At 34.6% G+C, this 23,897-nt stretch overlaps 1 protein-coding gene across 4 annotated transcripts in view; it reads right to left on the bottom strand.

Annotated features, from left to right (window-relative positions):
* LOC113054122 (small conductance calcium-activated potassium channel protein 2-like) overlaps nt 1–23,897 on the bottom strand; it is a 32,513-nt gene that overhangs the window by 3,294 nt on the left and 5,322 nt on the right. Inside the window, exons 3-8 of one of the 4 annotated variants that reach the window (XM_026219458.1) lie at nt 15,069–15,487; nt 13,456–13,597; nt 13,273–13,383; nt 11,083–11,210; nt 4,935–4,943; nt 736–805 (exon numbers count right to left, since the gene is read on the bottom strand). In XM_026219458.1, the coding sequence (XP_026075243.1) occupies nt 736–805; nt 4,935–4,943; nt 11,083–11,210; nt 13,273–13,383; nt 13,456–13,597; nt 15,069–15,487 (879 nt within the window). Of the gene's footprint in view, nt 1–735; nt 906–4,934; nt 4,944–11,082; nt 11,211–13,272; nt 13,384–13,455; nt 13,598–15,068; nt 15,488–23,897 lie in introns of those variants that run through there. The other 3 variants (XM_026219460.1, XM_026219461.1, XM_026219459.1) reach the window with 3 other exon arrangements.

Below are 23,897 nucleotides of genomic sequence, written 5' to 3'. Positions count from 1 at the left end.
ATATCATATCACACTACGCCTCAATGTCACCCTCTCTGGTTTCTTTGGGCGGTGCTGGAGAGGAGGGTAATTGGGGAACACTAACTAATGACTCTCACGGCAAAGCCCCATCAGAGGCTGCTGAGGTATGACCACTGCGGATGTTTTAATGTCACAGCTCAGACGTGTGAGCGAGTGTGCACTCGTGCGAGAGGCTGTTTCAGCTGACTCATCAGATCTCGAGTGTATCCCTGTCCCAGGTTGCTGTGGGTTTTGCAGAGTCAAGCTGGCATTGTGCCTGGTGTTCCCCAAGGCTCGCTCTTGAGTCCGTCTAAAAAATGGCCGTGAGGCAAGTGCAAATGCAGGGTTTCAAATTTATCAGGCTATTTTAACATGTCAGGTATCCCATGAGTTATTCTTTTTTTCTAAGGAGATGAAAGCTTTTCCAGACCATTAAGCAGCATGATGAATTGTGCATAGCAAGAGGGAAATAAATAGCAAAAGTGAACGTGAGGACATTTCGGAAAGGAAATAATAAATTAACTGACATCAACCATATGCTTGGTTGCTCTTTGTAAGGAAACAAATCATCAGTACCAAATATGGAAACCATATTGTAGGAAAAGAATCTACATATAAAATTTTGTCTGTTCATTTGACACCTGTAGACTTACAATATATAAAAATTCAACACACAAACGGACCTCCGATGTTCCATCATACATTAGTCAAACATTCACTCAAAAGGTATCTTACCTTTGCAAGATCCACTAGAGAGTTTGCTTGGTCATTCAGCTTGCGTTGCTCCATTTTTACACTTCTTAATCTGAACACAAGACCATTCAGAGCCCAGTAGTGGCAAGTGGTCAGTACAAAAATCTTTTGACAGGTTCTTCATTCACAAGCCACACACTTCGGAAGCACTCCTAGGACATGCACAAGACACGAGGAGAGAATGCATGGATTGAAGGAGGACTGAGGCGCATGCAAGTCAAAACTTCAGAGGGAAGAGTCTGAGGGCGAGGAAAGTCACTTCATTTCAGAGGGATATTTTTTTTCCCACACCTCTTACAGGAAGAAATTATGGAAATTATGAAAATATTATGACCTTACTGATGTATACAAAAAAGTACAAGTGAGGCTCTGATAAGAAATCTTCTAGTTATTAGTGAGAAATGGATGATATATTCGGAACCTTCCAAAAAGCTAGTGTGGAATGTTCTTCATATTTAGAACTTCTGGTTCTAAGAGGATATTTAGAGTTTATTTTAAAATTGGGTGTGTTTGGTAGAAGTCTTAAAGTGATAAAAATGCTTACTAACCTTGTCTGTGTGCAGTTATGTCCAATATTTCATGACTAGTGATTTTAATATATTAAATAAAAATGAGAAATATTGTTTTGGCAACCAGCTGAAATTCTTATTTTATTTTTGTTTTACATTTTTGTTAAAGTATATTTTTGTTAAAATGCTTTAACACAAATATGACCTCCACATTTTGCTTTTAAACCCCCCTGAATTGCCACATATACTTCTATTGTAAGTGTATTTCTGTAAATGCGATGTATATTATATATATATATATATATATATATACACACACACACACATCGCATTTACAGAAATACTTCACAGCATCTCCATAAGAGTCAAATTTGTTTTGAACCTGGAACATTCCTTTAAAATAGTGACTATGAATCATGTTTCATATTGGATTTTTTTTCTCAAATCCATACTGCTAGCATTAATTATTAATCTTCTCCATTTAATTAGGTTTCTTAGGAACTACTTATCTTCACTATACATTAAGTGCTTTCTTCTCTCTTTCTTAAGGACATTGCATACAGCACTGCTGCGAGACATGTGCGAGTAACACACATAAATTGCGGTTTGCACTCAGTATGTATCCTTACTCAAAAGGGAGAAACACAAGAAAGCTGTTTTCTGTTCGGGGGAAAAGGGATTGAATCCCATCTGGGGATATTTGTAATCATTGCGGAGAAAGTCATTGTTCAGTTTGTGGAGACTGACGCATTAAGTCGAGTTAAACTCTCTAATTGAATTGTGAGTGTTTGATGACACAGATAAGAGAGGAAACCAAAATGGACGGCCTCTGGGGACTGGATGTTGATTGGCCCAAATGTAGCAATTTCCGTCTGGGTGCGCTGCATGGAGTGTAGTACACAGATACAAAGGCTGCAATTCTGCTGCCAGCCAGTGGAGGGCAGTATAGAAACCTGAGTGCAGAGTCTGGCTAAAGACTACTGGATGAATCACACATAAACAAGTCCAGGTCAAATTTTACAACTAAGCCAAGAGAAAAAAATAAGGAATTATATTTTATATACAGAAAATGTACTGTTTTAGGACCATTAATATTGTTTGGATTGACTTTTCTATAATTAAGCTTTTTTTTTTTTTTTTTTTTACCTTAGTTCTCATTACTGTCAATCCCCTTTTTTAACCCCCCCCCCCATTATTCTCTACAATAAATAAAGCCTTTTCTAATATTGTTTTATTATATAAAATGTACATTTAATTTTTTAAAATGTATATTAATTAGACTTTTTATAATAAAATAATGTAAAATAAGTTATGGTAATAAAATGAATTCTGTTCAAATAATCATATTGCCTTTATGCATACGTTGAATTTTTATGGCATTAAAGTATTTTTCATAACATAAAATCATTTGTGTGAAGAAAAAATACTGTAGTGCTGTCCATTGTCCACTTTTTTATAGTATTATTACATTATTCTCAGATATAAATAGCTCTAAATATAATAGTGTTTATTATATAAATATTTAAATAAAATAATTAGTGTAAAGAAAAAATACAATAGTGTAATATATTCCCATGTTTTGGTTTTTCAGTAATTCCAATCATTGTCAATATATATTATATATATATATATATTAGGCCAAATCTTGATGGTCCTAAAACAATAATTCTTCTTTAGGTAAAACATTTTCATTGATTCAATTTTTTTTGTTTTGTTTTGTTTTTTGGGGTGAAATATGGCCAGGACATCCCCACAGCAAATGCCAGGCACTTCATGTAACACAATCATAATTGCTTTTAAATTCCTATTGTTGAATATTGTTCTACAATAAGTAAGTCTAGAGAGAATGGCTCCATTAAATTCATTTTACAGTTGGATGACCGATAGTGTTTAGAAAGAGAGAAACTACATCTGACCATTTAAGGCATTAAAGGCCTTTCAAAGCATATCTAACTAAATCTAATTCATCTGGGGGGCATCGCATCACATTTCTATACCCACTGTGCCAATGCTAAAGCAGAGCCGTGCATTTGGCAAGTGTCCAGTTTCCACATCATGAGTATATTAGAGAAAAGCGTTAGCCTACATGCTGAACATTAACTGAGCTTCATTCATGAGGCTCCTTCTTTTCCCTGAGACGTGTGTGGTGAACATTAGCTCCAGCTGGGGCAAAGGGAGCAGTGCATTTTGGGATAAATGTCGTCCAGAGGCTCCATCGGGCACCTGCTGACCTACGAGTGGGAGAGCTCTTGCTCGCTCGTACAATCCCACACCGAGGCATCGAGCTGTTTGGGTTTCTTTCTCCCTGTGTGCATTTTCTTGCAGTCAGTCTGATTCACCACATGCTGGTCTGTGCTGCAGTGAAACGATCTAATTGTTCCTAGCAGCTGAAGCAAACGTTACACACGCTTGTCTCGCTGCATAAGCTTCAGGAAATCATTCAGCATGCTGGGATGCCACAGCTGAAGATGCGGGGAAATGTTCTTTACGACTGGCAAAATTCAGAGGCCAGGCGATTCACATTATGGCTAAGGGCTTCATCTGCACCGTCACCGGTCATCCAAATGGGAAATGAAGGGGTGGAGGTGAGGGAGGGTGGGATATGCAGAGACAAAATGTTGGTTCAGGAGCAACTCGGATTCCATGAGCCCAAAGATGCAAAGATGAAATAGAGCTGAGAAACAGGACGTAAATAAAGAGTTCAGGAACGGTCATCGTTTGACTCATGGAAGCAGAGTAAACTTTTAATCAGTGGCTGTCTGATTAAACGTCCCAAATAATCGCATACATGCAACAATGGAAAGAAAACACCCTCTATCATTGATAACTGAAATTCATTGGATAAATTGGTCATGTATAGCTAGTTCAGTTGGTTTGTGTCAGTTCTGGTTTATGAAAAAAAAAAAAACCCACAATTTCCAGGTCACATTTCAGTTCAAATTCAAAAGAAAGAAAATATAATAAATTTAATTCAATAAAATAAAAATCTATATATTGCAGGTCTATTAAGATATGCATTGTGACATTATTGTCATAATAAATAAGTACATTTAATCCCCACACTTGGGATTATTTGTTTTTTAATTCTCATTCAAAATCAAAAGTTACTCTAACGTGTGTTTTTATTTTCATTTAAATAAATTTAATACAACAACTACTATCATATATGTTAATAAATACTTTACAATTATAAACATTTAATATATTAAAACATATTTATATGCACATGCACTTATATACATACTATACTTTTATAAAAAGTTTTTTACTTTTATACTTTTATAAAAAGTAGTGCTTAATTTCACAAAAAGCCCTAAAATACAATATTTAAACAAAATATAAATTCTGCTTTCTTTCTGTTGATTTTGGGCTGAAAAACCTGGACATGTTTCATGAGATTCCGCTAATTAGCAATCATGTTAATAGGTTACATTTAATGTCCTTTGTTGTCTATATTACTCCACTTGGTAATTATTTGTAATAAAAATAATCTATTTTTGTGAAACTTTAAATAATGCTTGATATTGGATTTTTATTTTTTTAAAGAATGAATTTCACTTTTCAAATAAGGGCGTGTAAAAAAAAATTCTGCTCAGTTCATTAGATAGATATACAAGCTCTCATTTGCATGCACACAACAGATCTGTATCTAAAGGTGAGGCGAAGACTTACTTTCGAGCTCTATTGCATTGTGTTGACACAAACAGGAAAAAAAGGAAACATAAAATAGACAAATGAATTATCACAACAGTTAAAATGTGGCATGATTATTCTGCTCAAATCTCCCTGCAACCTCCATCAACACACAGTCATCAGGTGAAGATTCACTACTGCCCATCCCTGACCACCGTTGTTAGGCTTACCAAACTACAAGCTACTCATAATTCACAGCTAGCCTTTCAAAAAAGTAGTTAGCTACTAAAATAAAAATAAAAAAGACGAATACAATACCTACTTTCACACAAAACCCCTGTAAAATTTACCACATTTCATTCACACATGCATCGGTTTTCCATTTTTATTCATACTGTTACTCCATTCTGATGTTAACACTCAGATATCATTCACTTTCACAAATAATTTTACACTATTAACAAAATAGAAAGAGCTTGAGCATTTAAAGCGGCAGACAACAGAACTGCAGCGTTTGCTAATAGTAAACAGAGCATTATTGTGCGTTGATGTGCATGCTAATATAATTGTTGTTACTTATAATTAGTAAGACATCACGGGGTGGTTGCTATGGCATACGGTTTAGATGTTGCTAGATGGTTGCTAGGAGATTCTGTGTGGTTGGTGCTGTATGGTTGCTAGGGTGTATATGGTGGTGGTTGCTAGTGACTCTGAGGGGTTTCCAGGTGGTTTGTTCTGTTTGGCTGTTAGGGTCTAAATGGTGCTTTCTGGGTTTGATGTGGTTGCTATGATCAACCTGATGGTTGCTGGGGTTCTGAGGGTTGCTACAAACTGCAGCACATGCTTACAGTGGGTTGATATGGATGCTAATTAGGGTTGCAAGGAGGCGGAACATTTTCTGTAAATTTCCCAAAATCCTGTAAAGTTTCAGGAAATGTTTCACTCCTTTGCAACCCTAACATTAACAATTAAAGGTACAATTTGTAAGATTTTTGCAGTAAAATATCCAAAAACCACTAGGCTAGTATTATATATTTTGTCCAGCTAATTACTAACAATATCTCTAATGTTTTCAACTACTTGAAAATCATGAGAAAATTCCTATTCTAAACCGTGAAATGGTGCAGTGCAGTCACCTGTCAGTGAAGTTAATTACCCTTTGTTACCACCTTTACTGACGTAGAAACCACACGACAACAGTCTCATGGACAAATGCGGATGTAGCTTCACGTCAAACTTCAACTAGAAAGAGATGCCGATCTCACTTGTGTTTTACTCGACATGTGAGTTGTTTTGATTCGTTTCTTTACACAAAACGTATGCTATTATAACAATCAATAAAATTAGTATTATGGGACATACACACCAAACGCGGGGCATCGCGTCTCTAGACCCGCACGAGGACGTGTCTGATTCATAGTCTGATCGCGTCTTTGCAATGACTTTGTATGTAATCTACTCGCGCAAATCGTTGGACTCACATTAAATCCGTGATTTATCTTTTCGTCTGAATTATGGCCGTCAGCGGTTGGGTAGAAGACAACAAATCCCATCATCCCACGCTCTTTCTTAGCATCAAACCACGCGACTGTTATTGTTTTGGTAGTGCCCTCTAGTGGCAGGTCCTACAACCTGTACCTTTAACATTTTAAGTTAGTACGACGGTGCAGGATGGTTTCTATGGCATATCTGAGGAGGATGTTGCTAATGGTTGCTAGGATGTTCTGAGTGGTTGCTAGGCTCTTGGTGTAATGGTTAGGGTTTAGTATAGTTGCTAAGAGTTGCTAAGTAGGTGACAAGACATTCTAGGTGATATCTTTATAGTTGTTGTCTTGGTGTGAACACACCTGAGTTCATAAAACCAACTGTTTTGAGAGCACCACAAATCTACAACGTTTGCACTCTTTAGATGCTCAACTCTTATCTTAAAACCATAAAACCAACTGTTTTGAGAGCACCACAAATCTACAACGTTTGCACTCTTTAGATACTCAACTCTTATCTTAAAACCATAATGAGACGCTAGAAAGATAAACTTTTTATATTGTCTCTTTTATTTAATACGACAGATGCGCTGTGTCAGTCTTGTGTCGCTCGTTTAGCTAACGACCCTCTGGCCCAAGAGTGCTGGTCCTACGGATGATTAAAGTAGGGGTTGGTGGCACAGCAGGTGGTGCATGGGATGCTGCACACAGGCTAGAGTTACAGCTGGCACCGCCCACCCCTCTCCTCCCGTTCTTCATGTGCTTTCCACACACGTTCTCTGCCTGTCCCCAAAGCCACCGTTTGCAACCTTCGTTGTGACGTGCGATCATCATAATCACCCTGTCAAAAGCTAATTTGCTTATCGCAGCCCGGCACCTGCCTCTACAGCAGAGGACAAACAGACCTCCAACAAGTTGTGTTCCTTATTTCCTGTGTGTCCTCGGCATGCGTAGGACATCTTAAACATACCTTGGCCTGGAGATGGCCTGTAGATAATTTCAAGCGATTCGCTATTCTACAACCAGTGCATGATAAGAACAGCCTTGATCAGTGGAAATCGATCCTAGCCATCCTCATTATGCAAAACGGCATGCATTCGGTGTTAAAGGACACACGCCGGAGCCATTAGTAAAGAATGAGCAAACTGGGAAGTTTCAGATTTGGCCTGGGATGGTGGTTTCCTGTCTTTATGGGTTTGGAACAGGGCCAGGCACTCTTTAAACATAAAGGAAATTGAACAGAATCAGGGGGAGTGAATTAAAGTAGAAGATAGAAAACCACAGGCACTGTTAAGACAAGTGCACACGCCTTACTGGCCGTATTGACGCTCACATATAGTCTTAATGAAGGAATGTGAGCACATATACAACCATAAAAACACAAGAAGGTTTTACACACACTAAAGGTTTTACACAGAGCTGGGAGCGAACTGATCATTAATCTGCGGTGTCATGTGTGTGAGCAGTAGCCTGTGGTTTATGCGTCCTGACTGAACATTAGCCCGCTTGCCGGTATTCCCAACATTGCTGCTGCAAGCAATCTCAGACTGTTTTCTTCAAGCTATGTGTCTATAAAAAGAGCAGGACATTGTGTGATTTTATCCTCAGCATTATTAGCTGTGTATGTCGCAAACTGCAGCATCTGATGCCATTTTGTGACGAGAGTGAAACAGAGCAGACTAATCAGAAGTTTGAATATATTGTCTCGATCATAATCAACTTTACATAATGAATAAATACATAGTGGTTCTGGCTGGTTACTAGGTGGTTGGTGAGCTGTTCAGTGTAGTTATGGTCTAAATGGTAGTTGCGATGGGGTTGCTGGGACTTTTTAGGTGTTTGCTGGGTTTGTTCTGTGTGGTTGCTAAAGATTATGAGAGGTTATTAAGACATTGTAACGTCCAATCTGGGGAGTTAGTAAGACTATACTGTTAGATTATTCTGGTGCATGCTAGACATTCTGGGAGGTTGCTAGGTGTTCTGAATGGTTGCTAGGTCATTGCTAAGTAGAAGGTCGGATGTTGCTAGGGTGTTCTGTATTGCTGCTACAACACTAAGGTGGTTGCTTAGTGGTTTGTCTTAGCAAACACCACCGATGAAACAGATGCAGAACAAAATGAAGGGAATTACAAATGAGACAAATGTTTTCTGCAAATACGTGTGCAGATTTTTATCAATGTTTATCTTTTTTTCGATTTAGCTAATTATTCTGAAAGAACATCTTTCAATAATGAATATTTGTCTTTATGAGCATGGTTGATTTAGCTAATTATAAAAATGCTGTGCGAGACAAAATAAACAGAAGGCATTCAATACTCTCATCTAAATGCGTGAAACGTGTCCGCGCCAGCTCAAAATCACGACCATACATTTCAGCTTAACAGGACAAATAAATCTTATCGCTGAAAAAATGATTTAATGATTACTCTATAGCTAGCATTAAACTGGACACAATGCTAAATTCATTAGAGGATATGGAAAAGTGGGACAGAGTGATGAATAATCTTTAAATGAAGAGAGAAAAGAGAGAAAGGAAGAGAGAGTATGACAGAAGCCTAAAATGAAAGGCGGTGAAACCCGTCCCCTGACACCTTCATGAATAGTGAAACAGGAGTAAAGGACGATAGGATGTGCTCTCCACATCCGTCATGGTTTCCAGTTGCTTTAGCGATGCTTCTTATTCAATATTAGCTTACACGGCAAACAATTACAGCGTCAGCCGTGGACTTCAAAGCCGTTTCACCGCTTTGAACTGAATTCAGGTAGTCTGTATATCTCAAAGCAACAGTACCAGTTTAATTACAGTATTTCCTTAGGTCTTTTTGAAGATCACTTTAACCTTTTCAGGCTTTTGGTAGAGAGCTTTATGAAGTATGATATGCTTTTGAAAACAGTTTTGTACTTAACTTAACAATTAAATGAACAGACACCCAAAAAGAAAACTCTGTCATCATTTACTCACCCTGCATCCAAGTTGAGTGAACCATCCCTTTAAGGCCTTTCTATCAGTTTTTTACAATTAAAATTATTATTATGACATGATATTGACAAAATATTGAATTTCTGTCAAATACAGCCAAGGACATTTTTTTTTTATAATAATTCATTTTCATGGTCGATAGCTGATACATGACTGATATTAAAAATTAGCCTTAAAATTTTGATAAAAATCCAAATAAATCAAACAAAATACTAAAAAAATAAAAATAGTATAATTTTATTTATTTAATCTAGGCAGTACACAATTATAATGTACAATATGAAAATTAGATATTCATTTTGAGATTTCTTGAAGATTAGATTGAACAGTGTTATTAGATCCTTGGTGGTTTTAAAGGGGTCAAATGATGCGATTTAAATTTTTCCTTTCTCTTTGGAGTGTTACAAGCTCTTGGTGCATAAAGAAGATCTGTAAAGTTGCAAAGACTAAAGTCTCAAATCCAAAGAGATATTCTTTATCAAAGTTAAGACCCCTAAAAAGCCTCATTCAAACACGCCCCCACATGTCTACGTCACTATGTGGAAATATTTGCATAATTGCTGCCCAAATGTTCATGCACAGAAAGAAGTCATGGTTTCAGTAACTAGTAGTGTTGAAATAGTTTTTCACGAAATAGTATTGAAAATACAAAATGTTTCTCGAGCAGTAAATCAGTATATTAGAATGATTTCTGAAGATCATGTGACACTGAAGACTGGAGCAACGATGCTGAAAATTCAGCTTTGCATCACAGGAATAAACCACATTTTAAAATGTTTTATAATATTTTGCGAAATATTAATATTTAACAACGTAACAGTTTTACTGTATTTTTGATCAAATAAATGCAGGCAACAGTAAAAAATATAAATAAAAAATCTTACCAACCCCAAACTTTTAAATGGTAACGTATATGATCCTGATGTATTGTGCACTTGATACACTAATGTGCTTTACAAACATACTGTTTTATAAGATTCAGAAGTTTAACACACAAATGTATTCTCATTAAAATACAAAGATGGTAGTAAATAAACTTTTTAAACGTTACATTTCTATGCGAATGATATAATTATGATTATGATTCAGAATTATTATTTTTTTCGTACCATAATGGGCATCTCAACCATTTAGTGGAGGCTTATAATACAAGGTTTGAAATGTTTCCTATAATGTTTTGTTTTGAGAAAAGATAAAGTTTCATGGTATAGTGCTTTATAACCCAACAACAAATAGCCTCAATTTCAAGCCGGTATCTCTGAGAGTGGTTGAAAATAAAACATGGGGAGGAAACCACAAACCCAGACGGTTTCAGCTCAAATGAGGTGGGTTTATAACCATATTGCCTTTTGGGTTTCCCAAATAATCAGTCACTGGAAGAGAATGACATTTACAGGCCACTTATGTCTTCTTTTAGCTGGCCCATAAATACTAAGAGTGAGAGTGATGGGGAAAAAGTCTTACTGAGGGCTGATTTAACGCCACAATGGAAGAACAGCGCGTCAATACAATGAGCGATTACTATTTTAACTATTTAACTCACCAAAACAAATGTGGTACAAATGGATTTACCTGTTCAAACACAACAAAAATGAATCTGTCATCAGCGGCTCCTAGCCTGAGCTACAGGTGTCAAACAATTCAGAGCTTGAAGTGTTAAACTCTCACTGAACAACAGACACACACATAGCGGTCCTGACGGGTCTCCAGAGGTCTGACTTACTGGTGAATGGCTTGAAGAAACTTGCGTTGATGTTTCCTGACTCTGGCGTGGTCCATCTTCCTCACCAGCTTGGTGTTTTTATAAATGAGCCACGTCTCCCTGAGAACATTAGCAGCTGTGTTTTTCACCTGTGGGAGAGTTAGCATTGTTAGCATTCAGTGCTCAGTTCTGCTGAGGCCCCAATGTTTGAACGTGGCTTACTTGGTTTGCATTATACGTTTTTGAATTGCGTAAACTTGGGATATCTACTGGAATAATTAGCTTGCTAGCAATCAGATCTAAGATATATTGTTCTTTTAACTCACAATGTTATTAAGCTAGCTACACTTTCAGTGTGATAAAAGGACTGGGGTCCAGGGACGATCGCTCAAAAAAATGTCAAAATAATTACAATAATTACATACCATAAAAGTTTTTCAATTACATCAGTTAGACCAAAAAAATTATAATGGGATACTGTTTGGTAAACCAGTTTGAAAATCCTTTAGGTAACACTGTATATTTTAACAGTCCGGTTCTGGAAGTAAAAATCCCATTTATTTTCTCCACAGAGCAACTGATTTTTACTGATAATTTATAAATCTTTGAAGACAGACCTACTGTGAGCTACAAGGTTGTTAATCAATGATATATACTTTTACTAAAGCCACCGGCCCACATTACTCAACTCAACATGAAAAACTACATTACCCATGATTCTGCAAAGAAATCTCCACCAATCAGAGAGTCATGACAAATTAACTAGATATAAAATCAACACCTTTAAGACATTTTTTTACATTTATCTTTTATTTGTCATTATTAAACAATTATAATTTATGTTGTTTGCAATAGTTCAAGGGATTGTGGTTCACAATAGTTTTGTATTTCCCCTCACTAAAGCAGTTACTGGGGATGTAACGATTCACAAAGAGCCGTGTGATGATTTAAGTCGGTTGAGATGTTAAACGAATCACGGTAGTAGTTCATATGAATGTATCTCTGAGGAGACCTAACTGTCTTTAGAAAAGTATAGATGGTATTTTCTCTTCATCTTGCCTCTGTATAATGAATAATATTTATAAGTGCATCACTTCTTTGTTTACAGCGGTAACCAACGCTTTATCTGCTGCTCTATATGAACTCTGCTGTCAGAGAGTGAAACTGCGTCTCATTGAGCCCATCTGCTGTGTTTGTTTCATGCAGATTGTTTTATGTAGTAGTTTCACAAAGCTGAAAAAAAAAAAAACAGAATCCAAATATATAAAACTGAAAAAATGGAATTTAGGAAAAAATTAAATGGATTTTATAGGGCCCTATTTATATGAAAAGATCTCATTAATTTATATCATTTATTTATTAGATTTGGGATTTATATTAAAATTTTAATTTAGTTTTGTTATTTGACATATTTCAGTTTCACAAAGAAATTTGCATAATTTTGTCTGAGAAATAATAAAAGGACATATTTTCATTTATTTATAATTTTATCTCCTTTTGTAAAAAAAAAAACAAAAAAAAAACATTATATGGTGAAATTAGTGTTGCAAATTATATCGCATAATTTCTCTAGCAGTTATGTACACAGTCTGGCACCTTTGTCTTTTTTTGCTTGAAGACGAAGCTTGTTATGTTGTTGTTCACCTCATAGCTAGTTGATTTGGTTCATGGCCTACAGTCTTTATCTTCTATAACATCACTATGGAAAAAATGAATGTCTAATATACTTCCGGAACCAAGGCTGCTGAAAACTGAGCAGACACTGTTGCACTGTTTACAGTTTGAGGTTAGCATGTTGCAGAGCGTTAGCTTTAAGCCTCTGTCAGCGTAATTGGCTAATCTTAAAAGAATATACTTTGTTTATGTGACAAAGCTTATCCGGCTAACCAAGTAAGCCATGCTTGAAGAATGAAAGCCAGAACATCTAGCCTATTTCTCACATTTCTGTTAGACCAATGTAGAAACTGCTTTTAACTTTATTATTAGTTAATCTTCCTCTCAAAAAACTGAATTTTGTGTATTTTTTTACATTTGGATTAAAAAATAATGTGTTGTAAGCAGGGTGACATGTTAATAAATCCACACATGTTGTTTATATTTAATAGATGCACATGTATTTCCACTGGGTATTATTTTCACAGGTTTGCAGGGATTCAAAACAAATTGTGACATAAGACGCCATAAGGCTCAGATTTAGGAGTTCAGACTTACCCTTTTTGTCAACTGGGTGTCCATCATAAAGTTATGTACATGTTTTTCAGCTTTGGTTAATTCCAGTTTTTTTGCGACCACAGCGACCACCAAAGCGGTGCATCCGGCTCCCTGACGAAACAAACAACTGTCTTAAGCATTCAGTCTAAACAAAGTCTACGTTACGCTGAGATAAGCACTTACCATAATGCCGGTGAGGAGACAGACTCCTTTCCCACAGTATGTATTGGGGACCATATCCCCATAACCAATGGTTAGAAAAGTTATTGAGATCAACCACATGGCTCCAAGGAAATTGCTGGTTACATCCATGTTGTCATGGTATCTAGTAAGGGCAAAATGACATCAGAAAAACAGCTACAATTACTTTACACTCCTCTATGGCTTAATTGCAAGTCAATCAATCAGCCATGAAAATTGTGCTAATTTGTCTCACATTATACATTTAATTAGTGTTCGCTCCACTGCAGTAGAAGGGTATGCTGTTGTCGCTGTAAGCTAACACTTAATTGGCTAATTGAGGGATCTAGCGGAGTTGGGACACAATTGACTCCGTTTCCAAACCTATTTAACTGTTGTTTGTTTAAAAGGTTACGCAGCGCACACGGCCCTCCAGGTCTGCAGCGTGAGAGATTTGATACTCTGTAGGTTAAGAGAAAGGCACAGTATCTTTTTACTCTAAAATGATGCATTTTTGATACTTAGAGCTCAGTTTCTAGAAAATGTACTCCTGTGCAATTGTATATTATAAAAAATATATATAATATCTAATTGTGTGCATGTGTTTTCTAAAATAAATCACCTAGTAAACTGTGAAATAATTGAAAAATATATAATATAATATAATATAATATAATATAATATAATATAATATAATATAATATAATATAATATAATATAATATAATATAATATAATATAATATAATATAATATAATATAATATAATATAATATAATATAATATAATATAATAGTGTCCTGCCTGCACACACAAACAAATCTAAAATTATTTCTGGTGTCTGAATAATTTTTGGTTTATATATATATATATATATATATATATATTTTATTTTATTTTTTTTCTTTCTAAAATGTAAACAGATATTTTCTATAAAAATAAAAACATGCATAGTAACTGAGTAACCAAACCATGAATTCATTATAACTGTGATATAATATAATATAATGTAATATAATATAATAAAATACAATATAATATAATATATATATATATATATATATATATATATATATATATATATATATATATATATATAAAACACTTAAAAATATATTCTAAAATGTACTGTATGTATTCATTTTCTAAAAAACTCACCCAGTAACTATGATTAACCAAAACATGATAACTGTATATATATATATATATATATATATATATATATATATATATATATATATATATATATATATATAAAAGAAAAATGATCAAGAATAGAACATATTTCATTCTAAAATATAGAATACATATTCTAAAAAATATTTATTAAAAAGTGTATTACCAAAGCATGAATTAATGAAAAATCTATACTGTATATTTGTATATCCATTATTTAAAACATATATACAATTATTATTACTATTTCTGTATAATTGTAGGTATATATATATATATATATATATATATATATATATATATATATATATATATATATATATATATATATATATACATATTTTATATAATGTGATTATATTCATACAATTTTAAGTGTGTCTTAAAGACCTCCTAAAAACTGACTTCCATAATCTACTTTCAGAGCAACAAAGCGGGCCACCTTTCGCACGCCCTCACAGTCCAGGCGGCGATGATCCACAGAGAAATGGTGAACACCAGCAGCACTGTCCCGGGACAGATAGTCATGAGGGTCTTCATGACAAAGCGTGTGTTGAAGTTGATCTTGTTGAGGGCACCGATACTGCGTGACGACGCATCGGTGAAGAGTTTGCTGTGCAGCAGCATGACGCGAGCAATGAGGTACAGACGGAGAAACATGGGAATGGACAGGATGATATCCACGTCAGCGTCTGTCTTGGACGGCGCGTAGGAAAAGGCGAGCCGTGCTGTCCACGTGAAGGTGTAGTTGCCCGGGATGGGGTGTATGGCGCACACCAAGATCTCCAGACAGATGAAGAAGATGCGCTCGTAGGTCATGGCTATCCTCCAGTCGTCTGCCGCGTTGTCCACCATGAACAGCTATCCGGAGAAAAAGAAAAGAAACAAATTTAAATAAAATAAATATTATAAATACAGTATATGTGTGTGTGTGTGTGTGTGTGTGTGTGTGTACATTCTTTTCTTAAATAACATGTTTGCACCTCAGGTTTTTTTGTTAGTTTTTTTGCAGAGAGGATTTACTAGCTGTAATTTCAGCTACTGTCAGGGTGCACTGCTCACAGGCTTCTCTCAAGTGCCAGATAAAGCCAGCTTTCTCTCCAATTGACCGGCGGGCTCTGGAGCCGCATTGCTTTTTTTCTACTCTTGCTACATAGAAAATCTCCCTCTTTCCCCTTCTCCCCAATCCCATCAATATTTCTGCCCAGTATGGATCTGGTTTGATTCACAACAGCACAACCATTACTGTTCTCATTTTCAGTGCCCTTGGTCCCAGTAATGTATTCCCCTTCAGTTTCTCAGTTGGTATTTCACATTTTTAATGGATTTTCACATTTTTCCTCAAGGAAGAAATCTCTCAACTAATGCTGTAACTGTAAGAAACTCTCTCACATAATAGTATAAAAGTTCAAATTAATAACGAAGCCCAAGCTATTTAACTCAAAATGCAATTATTTTCAGATAAGATAATAAACACTCAAATAAAAAGTATCTGGTGTACAAACATTTAATGTATAGAAACACTAGGAACAACTTTCTAATAATAGCAAAAAAGATTTTTCAATGTTGTAAATAAAACAAAGATTATTAGTCTTTTACAAGAAAATCGTTATTCAGTCTTTATAGTTTCTACATTAAAATTTGGTTTAATTCAATGAATTTCATTAGTTGTGAAATTTTCTATCAATTAAAAAATAAGTTAACTATATTTCCACTTTTGAAATATAAAATACAATTATAAAATATAAAATAATAAAACATTGTTTATTCAATTTGATTTATTCAGACATACTTGACAATAAATTAATTAACAGAAATTGAAAGCCGAGACTTGGTTTCTTATAAGTTAAGTAGAAAACGTATTAAAATTATAGGAGGTGTGCTAAAAATAATGTTGTTTACTGAGGTTTTGTTTATATTAACAGAAAACAACATAATATTCAGATATATACAAATATGTAAGCGGTTAGGGATTACAAATAATCACTTTTCATTTGCAATGCTGCCGAGTGTTTTTAATGAGCTTTCGGTTTCCACAGCAACAGCGACTTCTCTGATTGGTAGAGGTCTTTTTCAGCATTATGGGTAATGTAGTCCTTCATTAGGAGTCTTTAAAAACTAAGTTGAAATCTCACTGATTTTGATACAGTAGGCTTGCCTTGAGGCGTGAAAGGTTTATGAATGTTGCTGTTAAAAAACGGCTTCTCTGTGGAGATATTAAATGAGAATTTATTTCCGGAAGCCGTCTGTTGTGCTCAAGCGTCAGATCTCTGCCCTCCTAAACGCTCTGTGCTGCCGATCAGCTGCGGTGTCTTCCTGTGCATTCAATCACCTCAAGGCACAGACAGCCAACATCAGCGTGAGATATTTCACCAGAGCGGTGCAGTCAGCACAATTCAAAGGCTTCTGCTGACAGACTTTATCCAACAAGACTGTGGCGATCTGATATGAGAAGAGGAGCAAATGATAAACCCAAACGGCTTTCCTGCCTCCTTACAGCACAGGGCTATCTCACGAGCTGCTTCAGTGCTGTCCTGTGGTTTTCTCCTCACACACGTATAAAACCTTAACGTTTGGACAGTTCAATCACATTTATGGTCAGTATCTACTCTTGCTGGATCCACAGTTTCTGGATCATATGGGTGACAAAGAGGCAGATGTCCGAATAAATCAAATGACATGAAACCTGGATGAATATAAATACACATGTTATAATATAGACCATCATGCTGCTAAATACCCTTCCTAATGGAACGGTCCCCGTGTCGTCACTCACAGCATAACTCAGTTTTTCCAAGATGCCACAACGTTGCAGTATTTAGTCTCTGGTTGTTAAAACCTCCAGAATTTCAATTCCTAACCATTCACAAGTGAGAATATGCTCAAATAAATGTAATAATTGCTTGCTTGCATAATTGCTCATTTTTATTTATGCTCATTATGCACTAATATGACAATATATAAAATAAACAGCAATAATTAGCTGTATTATATTTAACAACATACAAGACATAATTATAAGATTTTTTATTTATTTTTATATTGCTGTTTATTTTGTCATATTAGTGCATAAAGAGCCTTAATTAAAATAATTATATATCATTCTTCTTTACTGAAATATTACAGTGTAAAACTAAAATTCTTACAGCATTTTACTATTTTTCCATTGTACTTTGCTAGATAAAATGATTGGGGGGGGGGTGCAAATACAAAATGCAAATGTCTCAGTTTCATCTGTTTCTTCATGTAATCACAGACAGATTGGATGATGGAGAGATCAGATCTCTGTGTGCAGCACCTGCTGTTGTCAGACTTGTGCATTCAAAAATCTCACTAGGTCATTATTACAATTAACAGCAAAATGAATGTTTGGAAATGTAAACTGATATTTCCTACTAACACACTACAGCAAAAGATATGAGTAACTGGCTTAAAACCCTTTTTTGAGCAGCAATTGTTATTGGTAATATCAATACTTGCTTTGCAATTATCACTACAAATGAATTACAAAGAACTTTAGTCAGATGAACTGGTATTTTCAAGGGTTTTAAAAAAAATTCTGAGCACTACATTTCTTCAGTGACAATTATTTTAAGGTAAGAAAATTGTTATATTATATTATATTATATATTATATTACCAGATTGAAAATAAAAGGTTTCATTTTTTTTTTTTTTTATAGAAAATACATACATTTTTTGATAGTGACCCTGAAATATTGAGCTATTTTGCCCAAACTTATCTGAGAAATAATAATTAATGGTGAGATTATGAGTTCTTTAGCAACCATCACTATAAATCTTGAATCATTTGGACAGAAAATAAATCCTTCATGGCTCAAAGAAGTTTTTTTTTTTTTTTTTTATTCCAAAAGACTGTAATGACAAAATAAACGTTTCCATTTTAGACCCTTTTAATACCACCTACACATGTTAGTCACATGCATCATACAGCCTCAAAATATGACACTAATCTGTCATATTCATACGACACACATGCGAACACAAACATGTACTCCTACAGCATATCCTAATTCAAACATTGCTAAAAATAAAAATAAACATGGGATTTTACCATAAATAAAATCAGGCCTCACGGGTAAAATAATCAAACCTAATCATTCCCGTCTACACTGACTCGTGACAGACATCGTACGAGCAGAAGAAAGGGAGATTTTAGACCAGACAGGACACATCATGAGTCCTAAAAGGCCTGACAATTGGCAGAAATGCTGTAACATTAACCAGCCTGTCTGTTAATTTGGGCTGTTGTTGGACTTTCCGTGCGAGTGTAACTTAGACAGCGAAACACAAGCTGGCTTTGACAAACGGTGACAGACACTATCTTACTCAAAGCTTAGCAACAACAACAACCACCAACAAACCACAGAGCCTACAAATATAGAAGGATAAGCGTGAAGTTTTAATTTGATGTATATGAGCAAAACATGTCACGAAAGCACCGCTTTCAACTTACTAGCTTCAAAACGGAGCAATTAAACATTTAAAATGGGTTATGTAAGGAAACCTACTTGGTAGGTAAAACCAATTATGGTAATGGACGACCTGCAATACAATACTCAAGGGTGCTTCACCTACAAGCATCCAATATTCCCACCGAGTGCTTGAGCGGGTAGTTATGGAAAAATGCTGAATTTGACAACAGAGGGGAAGGTGCACATGTAATGGCCTGGTTACAACAGCTAAGGGTCATTCCTGATAACCTCAACAAGTTTGAGAGCGTGACTGCGGCCACTCATTCAAACAAGACAAAGCAGAAGTACAGAGTATAGATACAAATCATTCTAAAAATACTAACTGAGCAAACCCGATTCCAAAAAAAGTTGGGACACTGTACAAATTGTGAGTAAAAAAGGAATGGAATAATTTACAAATCTCATTAACTTATATTTTATTCACAATAGAATATAGATAACATATCAAATGTTGAAAGTGAGACATTTTGAAATGTCATGTCAAATATTGGCTCATTTTGGATTTCATGATAGCTACACATGACAAAAAAGTTGGCAGTTGGCAACATGATTGGGTTTAAAAAGAGCCTCTCAGAGGGGCAGTGTCTCTCAGAAGTCAAGATGGGCAGAGGATCACCAATGCCCCCAATGCTGTGGCGAAAAAAGCGCAGGCGTTTTCTCTGGGCCAAGGCTCACTTAAAATGGACTGTGGCAAAGTGGAAAACTGTTCTGTGGTCAGACGAATCAAAATTTGAAGTTCTTTTTGGAAAACTGGGACACCATGTCATCCAGACTAAAGAGAACAACGACAACCCAAGTTGTTATCAGTTCTCAGTTCAGAAGCCTGCATCTCTGATGGGATGGGGTTGCATAGAATGGCTGCGTAGAAGAAGGGTCCGGGTCTGAAATGGCCAGCCTGCAGTCCAGATCTTTCACCCATAGAAAACATTTGGTGCATCATAAAGAGGAAGATGTGACAAAGAAGACCTAAGACAGTTGAGCAACTAGAAGCCTGTATTAGACAAGAATGGGACAACATTCCTATTCCTAAACTTGAGCAACCTGTGTCCTTTTTTTTTTTTTTTTTTTAGCAAAAACGGCATTAAAGTCATTAAGTTTGATGTCAATTTGAAATAAATATATAAAATTAAAACAATTTTAATTTTTCCCATACATTTTTTTTTTTTACAATTTAAATGATACGCTTTTATAGGAAATTAGAGTTGCATTAGATTTGGTGGGTTTGATTCATTTGCATAATGCATTTGAACTCAACAACTCGCTTTTTTTCATTTTTCATCTACTGTATTAAAGTGTTACATTAAAATATAATCCAGATTAATATTGTAATATTGTTGAGTGCATATAGGAAATAAATGTAAATTAATAAATATCATTCTTGTGTTTGTTTCATTAAAGCACAGACATCATGCCTTGCTTATTTTTAAACAATTATTTTTAAATAGTATTTTCTTGTATTGGTTTTTGAATTCCCCTTTTAAGTAACATATAACAATTATTTCAAGAAAATGTTATATTTGAAATTACTGAAAATGATTTTCATATGTGTTTAAAATGATCATTTCCCATAAAATGAATTGTCTACTGTATGAATAAATTACAGTACATATATAGAAATTATATGGCTGAACTGAACAATTTATATCTTTTAAAATATGCAGTGAACATTTATAAATTGAGTAAGTTTAGTTGATGATTTTTGACTCATCAATATTCAGAATTTTTCTCAAGTCTATTAATGTTACAACTACATTTGGCACATATAAATTGCTATATCAAGGAGAGCAGGTATATTTGCAGTAGTAGCTCCATCACCCCCCGGCATACTCTAATACAGTTTTGGTAAGTCCTATGAGTTCAGCCTGAATGATGGAAGCAAGTCTGACTTTGCATGTGTATGTGCATTCATGAAAATTGCAATAAAAAAGGCCTAAACTGATCAGCGCACCACAAGGTCGATGGCTCTTCTGAAGCATTCACACTTACTGTTGCTTTACCAGAGCTGAACTCTATTAAAACACAGCGAGAATACAGTAGTCTATCAAACACGTGTCTGTACAGGGGGCTCGGTTTTTTGCACTCCTGTTTTCGCCTCGCACCGCCTTGACAAGGGCACAGACAAAAGGTCGTCTGCCTTTGTGCTCTCCGTCTGTCTAGTATGGAGCAGGGATTGGTTACTGGTTTCAGGAGAGCTCAATAAACTAATGGAGCATGGCTCAATATTTAATCTGTGTAATGTAGAGAACGCAACATATATCTTGTCGCTAAGAAAAGGAATTGCTCAATCTCATTAGAGAATTAGGTAGAAAGGTTCAGCCCAATTACAAATTTATGCAATGGTTAATTTATGATATCAAAGTGGGTCCTAAGAGGCCACTTTGCTAAGTAAATCCTCAGTTGTAGGTTGCTTTCAGCTTTCAAGTTTCTTTGAAGGAGGACCCGCATGCTTTCAGAGTTTGCATTTGTGTAATTGAACGCTGCCAGAAAAGGATGACAGCTGTCGTATTATTAAGTTAACTGTACCTTAATTTAACTCTATTCTCTAGCAATTTAAATTAAACATACATTAAAATAATTAATAAAACCAGTGGTTGTGACATATTAAATTAATTCAAGTAGTAAAATGACTTTAATTTTACAAGATCTATAATGTAATTTATGTCAGAGGGAAATAAAAAAAAACAGTGACCACTTTAAATCTCTTCTCTAGTGATTTAAATGCAAAAAGAAATATGATATTTTTAATCATATTAGTTTTTATTAAATGCAATTTTAAATTAAATATAAATATTAATTGTATATTCTATTCCTTCTACAAAAACATTACAAAAATAGTAGTAAGATGTTTTGGTAAACCAGGGAAGAGTGAAAACTGAAACTGAATAAAAATAGTAACTAAAAAATAATTCTATAATGATCTGTCTGAGATGATGATATTTAACAATTTTCTATTGACTAAATTACAGTGTTGATGCTCTAGAAATGCTCTAGACATTGCTTATTTTCAAACAACTATTTTTAATAGTATTTTCTTCTTTTATTGGTTTTTAAATCCGCCTTTTAAATAACTTCTAACAATTATTTAAAGAAATTTTAATATTTGAAATTATTTACAAATATTTTTGTTTATAATGTTGTGTTAAAAATGATAATTTCTGATATAATGAATTTTTCTAATGAATAAATTAAAGTACAAAAATAGAAATGTAAATATTAAGGAATTGTTTATTATATTCATTTTACAAAAACATTACAAAGAATAGAAGTAAAATGTTTTGGTAAACCAGGAAAGTGAAAAGTTAAATGTAAAACGTCGTAACTGAAAATTATTTTTAGAATATTCTGTCTAAAATTATGATAACTTTTCTAATAATTATGATCCTATTCTAATTTTCTATGGATTAAATGACAGTGTCGATGCTCTAGAAATAAATTGAAATGAAATTAATATTGATCCTATTCCTTAAACATTACAGAGAATAGTAGTTAAAAAAAATTAAATAATTGAATACTACATTTCTTCAAATGACAATTATTTAACTATATTTTATTATGTGAAATTACGGAAAATTATTTTTATAATGTTTTGTCTAAAACTATAATGCCTTTTCTAAGAGCGAAACTGCAGTAAAGATGTTATAGCAATTTAACAAATTAAATGAAAACTATCAAGGAATTATAGATTCTATTCCTTCTACTAAAACATTATAGAATAGTTGTAACATTTTTGGTAAATCAGGGAAGAGTGTTTTTTTTTTTTTTTTTTTTTTTTGTACACCTAATTTCTTCAACTGACAATTATTTTAAGATATTTAAAATATTTGAAATTATTGATATTTTTATAATGCTCTGTCTAAAATTACAACACCTAAGAATTTCCTCTGAGCTAAATTACATTACAAATGGTCCAGTAAATTAAACAAATAAAAAATAAAAATTAAATTAAAAGCCAGCAGACATCTCAGATTAACACTTTTTATTTTAATCTTCTATTCTCTACACTGGAATGCAGCTCAGGGGTCAGTGGTGAGGGATGGATACGTGACACTCAGCACTCGTCTCAGGTAGAGTTAGTTGTCACAGAAAAAGACAGTACACATCCTCTATAGCGCATTAGTACTGCCCTATACATGCACTGACATTATCAAGTGTTAGACATCCCATATACAGCTGATTTGTGGTTCAACTACAGCTAACAACCATATTATTAACTGATAAACTGCTGGTACACAAATTGCCAACTGATAAATTACTGGCACAAATGAAGTTCATTGGTAAAAAAATAATGAAATTATTATATTTCGTATGAATATGCCGATGATGTGCATGTATTTGTAATGCAGAAGAGGCCAAGCCTGGTCCTTTCAGAGAAGCACATTTCTCTGGTAAAGCATTCCCATGATTGATGTCCCTCAGAGACTTGTGGTGGGCCCTAAATATTACAGAGAGCGCAACTGGCTCATGAATACATGCCGTTATAATTCAGCAGGGTGAAAAGTAATAAAACTGCTCAGGCATTTATGGCTGCAGAGCCGGGTTTCTTAATGGCTTTTTTGGGGAGGGAAATTTGCATGCATATTACAAAACAGTGATGTTGTTTCATGTACATGCAGATATGTACAAACCCATGTGTGCTATTCCATATACTGTACTGTGACAATTTTATGTTGCAGTTTGATTGAATTTCTTAACAGCAATGCACGCTTATTTGTATGCAAGAAGCATTACTGTATTAAAGTGACAGTACACCCGAAAATGACAGTTTCAAATCCATGCT

Source organism: Carassius auratus, chromosome 35, assembly GCF_003368295.1.
Source record: "Carassius auratus strain Wakin chromosome 35, ASM336829v1, whole genome shotgun sequence".
Taxonomy (NCBI): Eukaryota; Metazoa; Chordata; class Actinopteri; order Cypriniformes; family Cyprinidae; genus Carassius; species Carassius auratus.
This window is presented reverse-complemented; position numbering and strand designations above follow the sequence as displayed.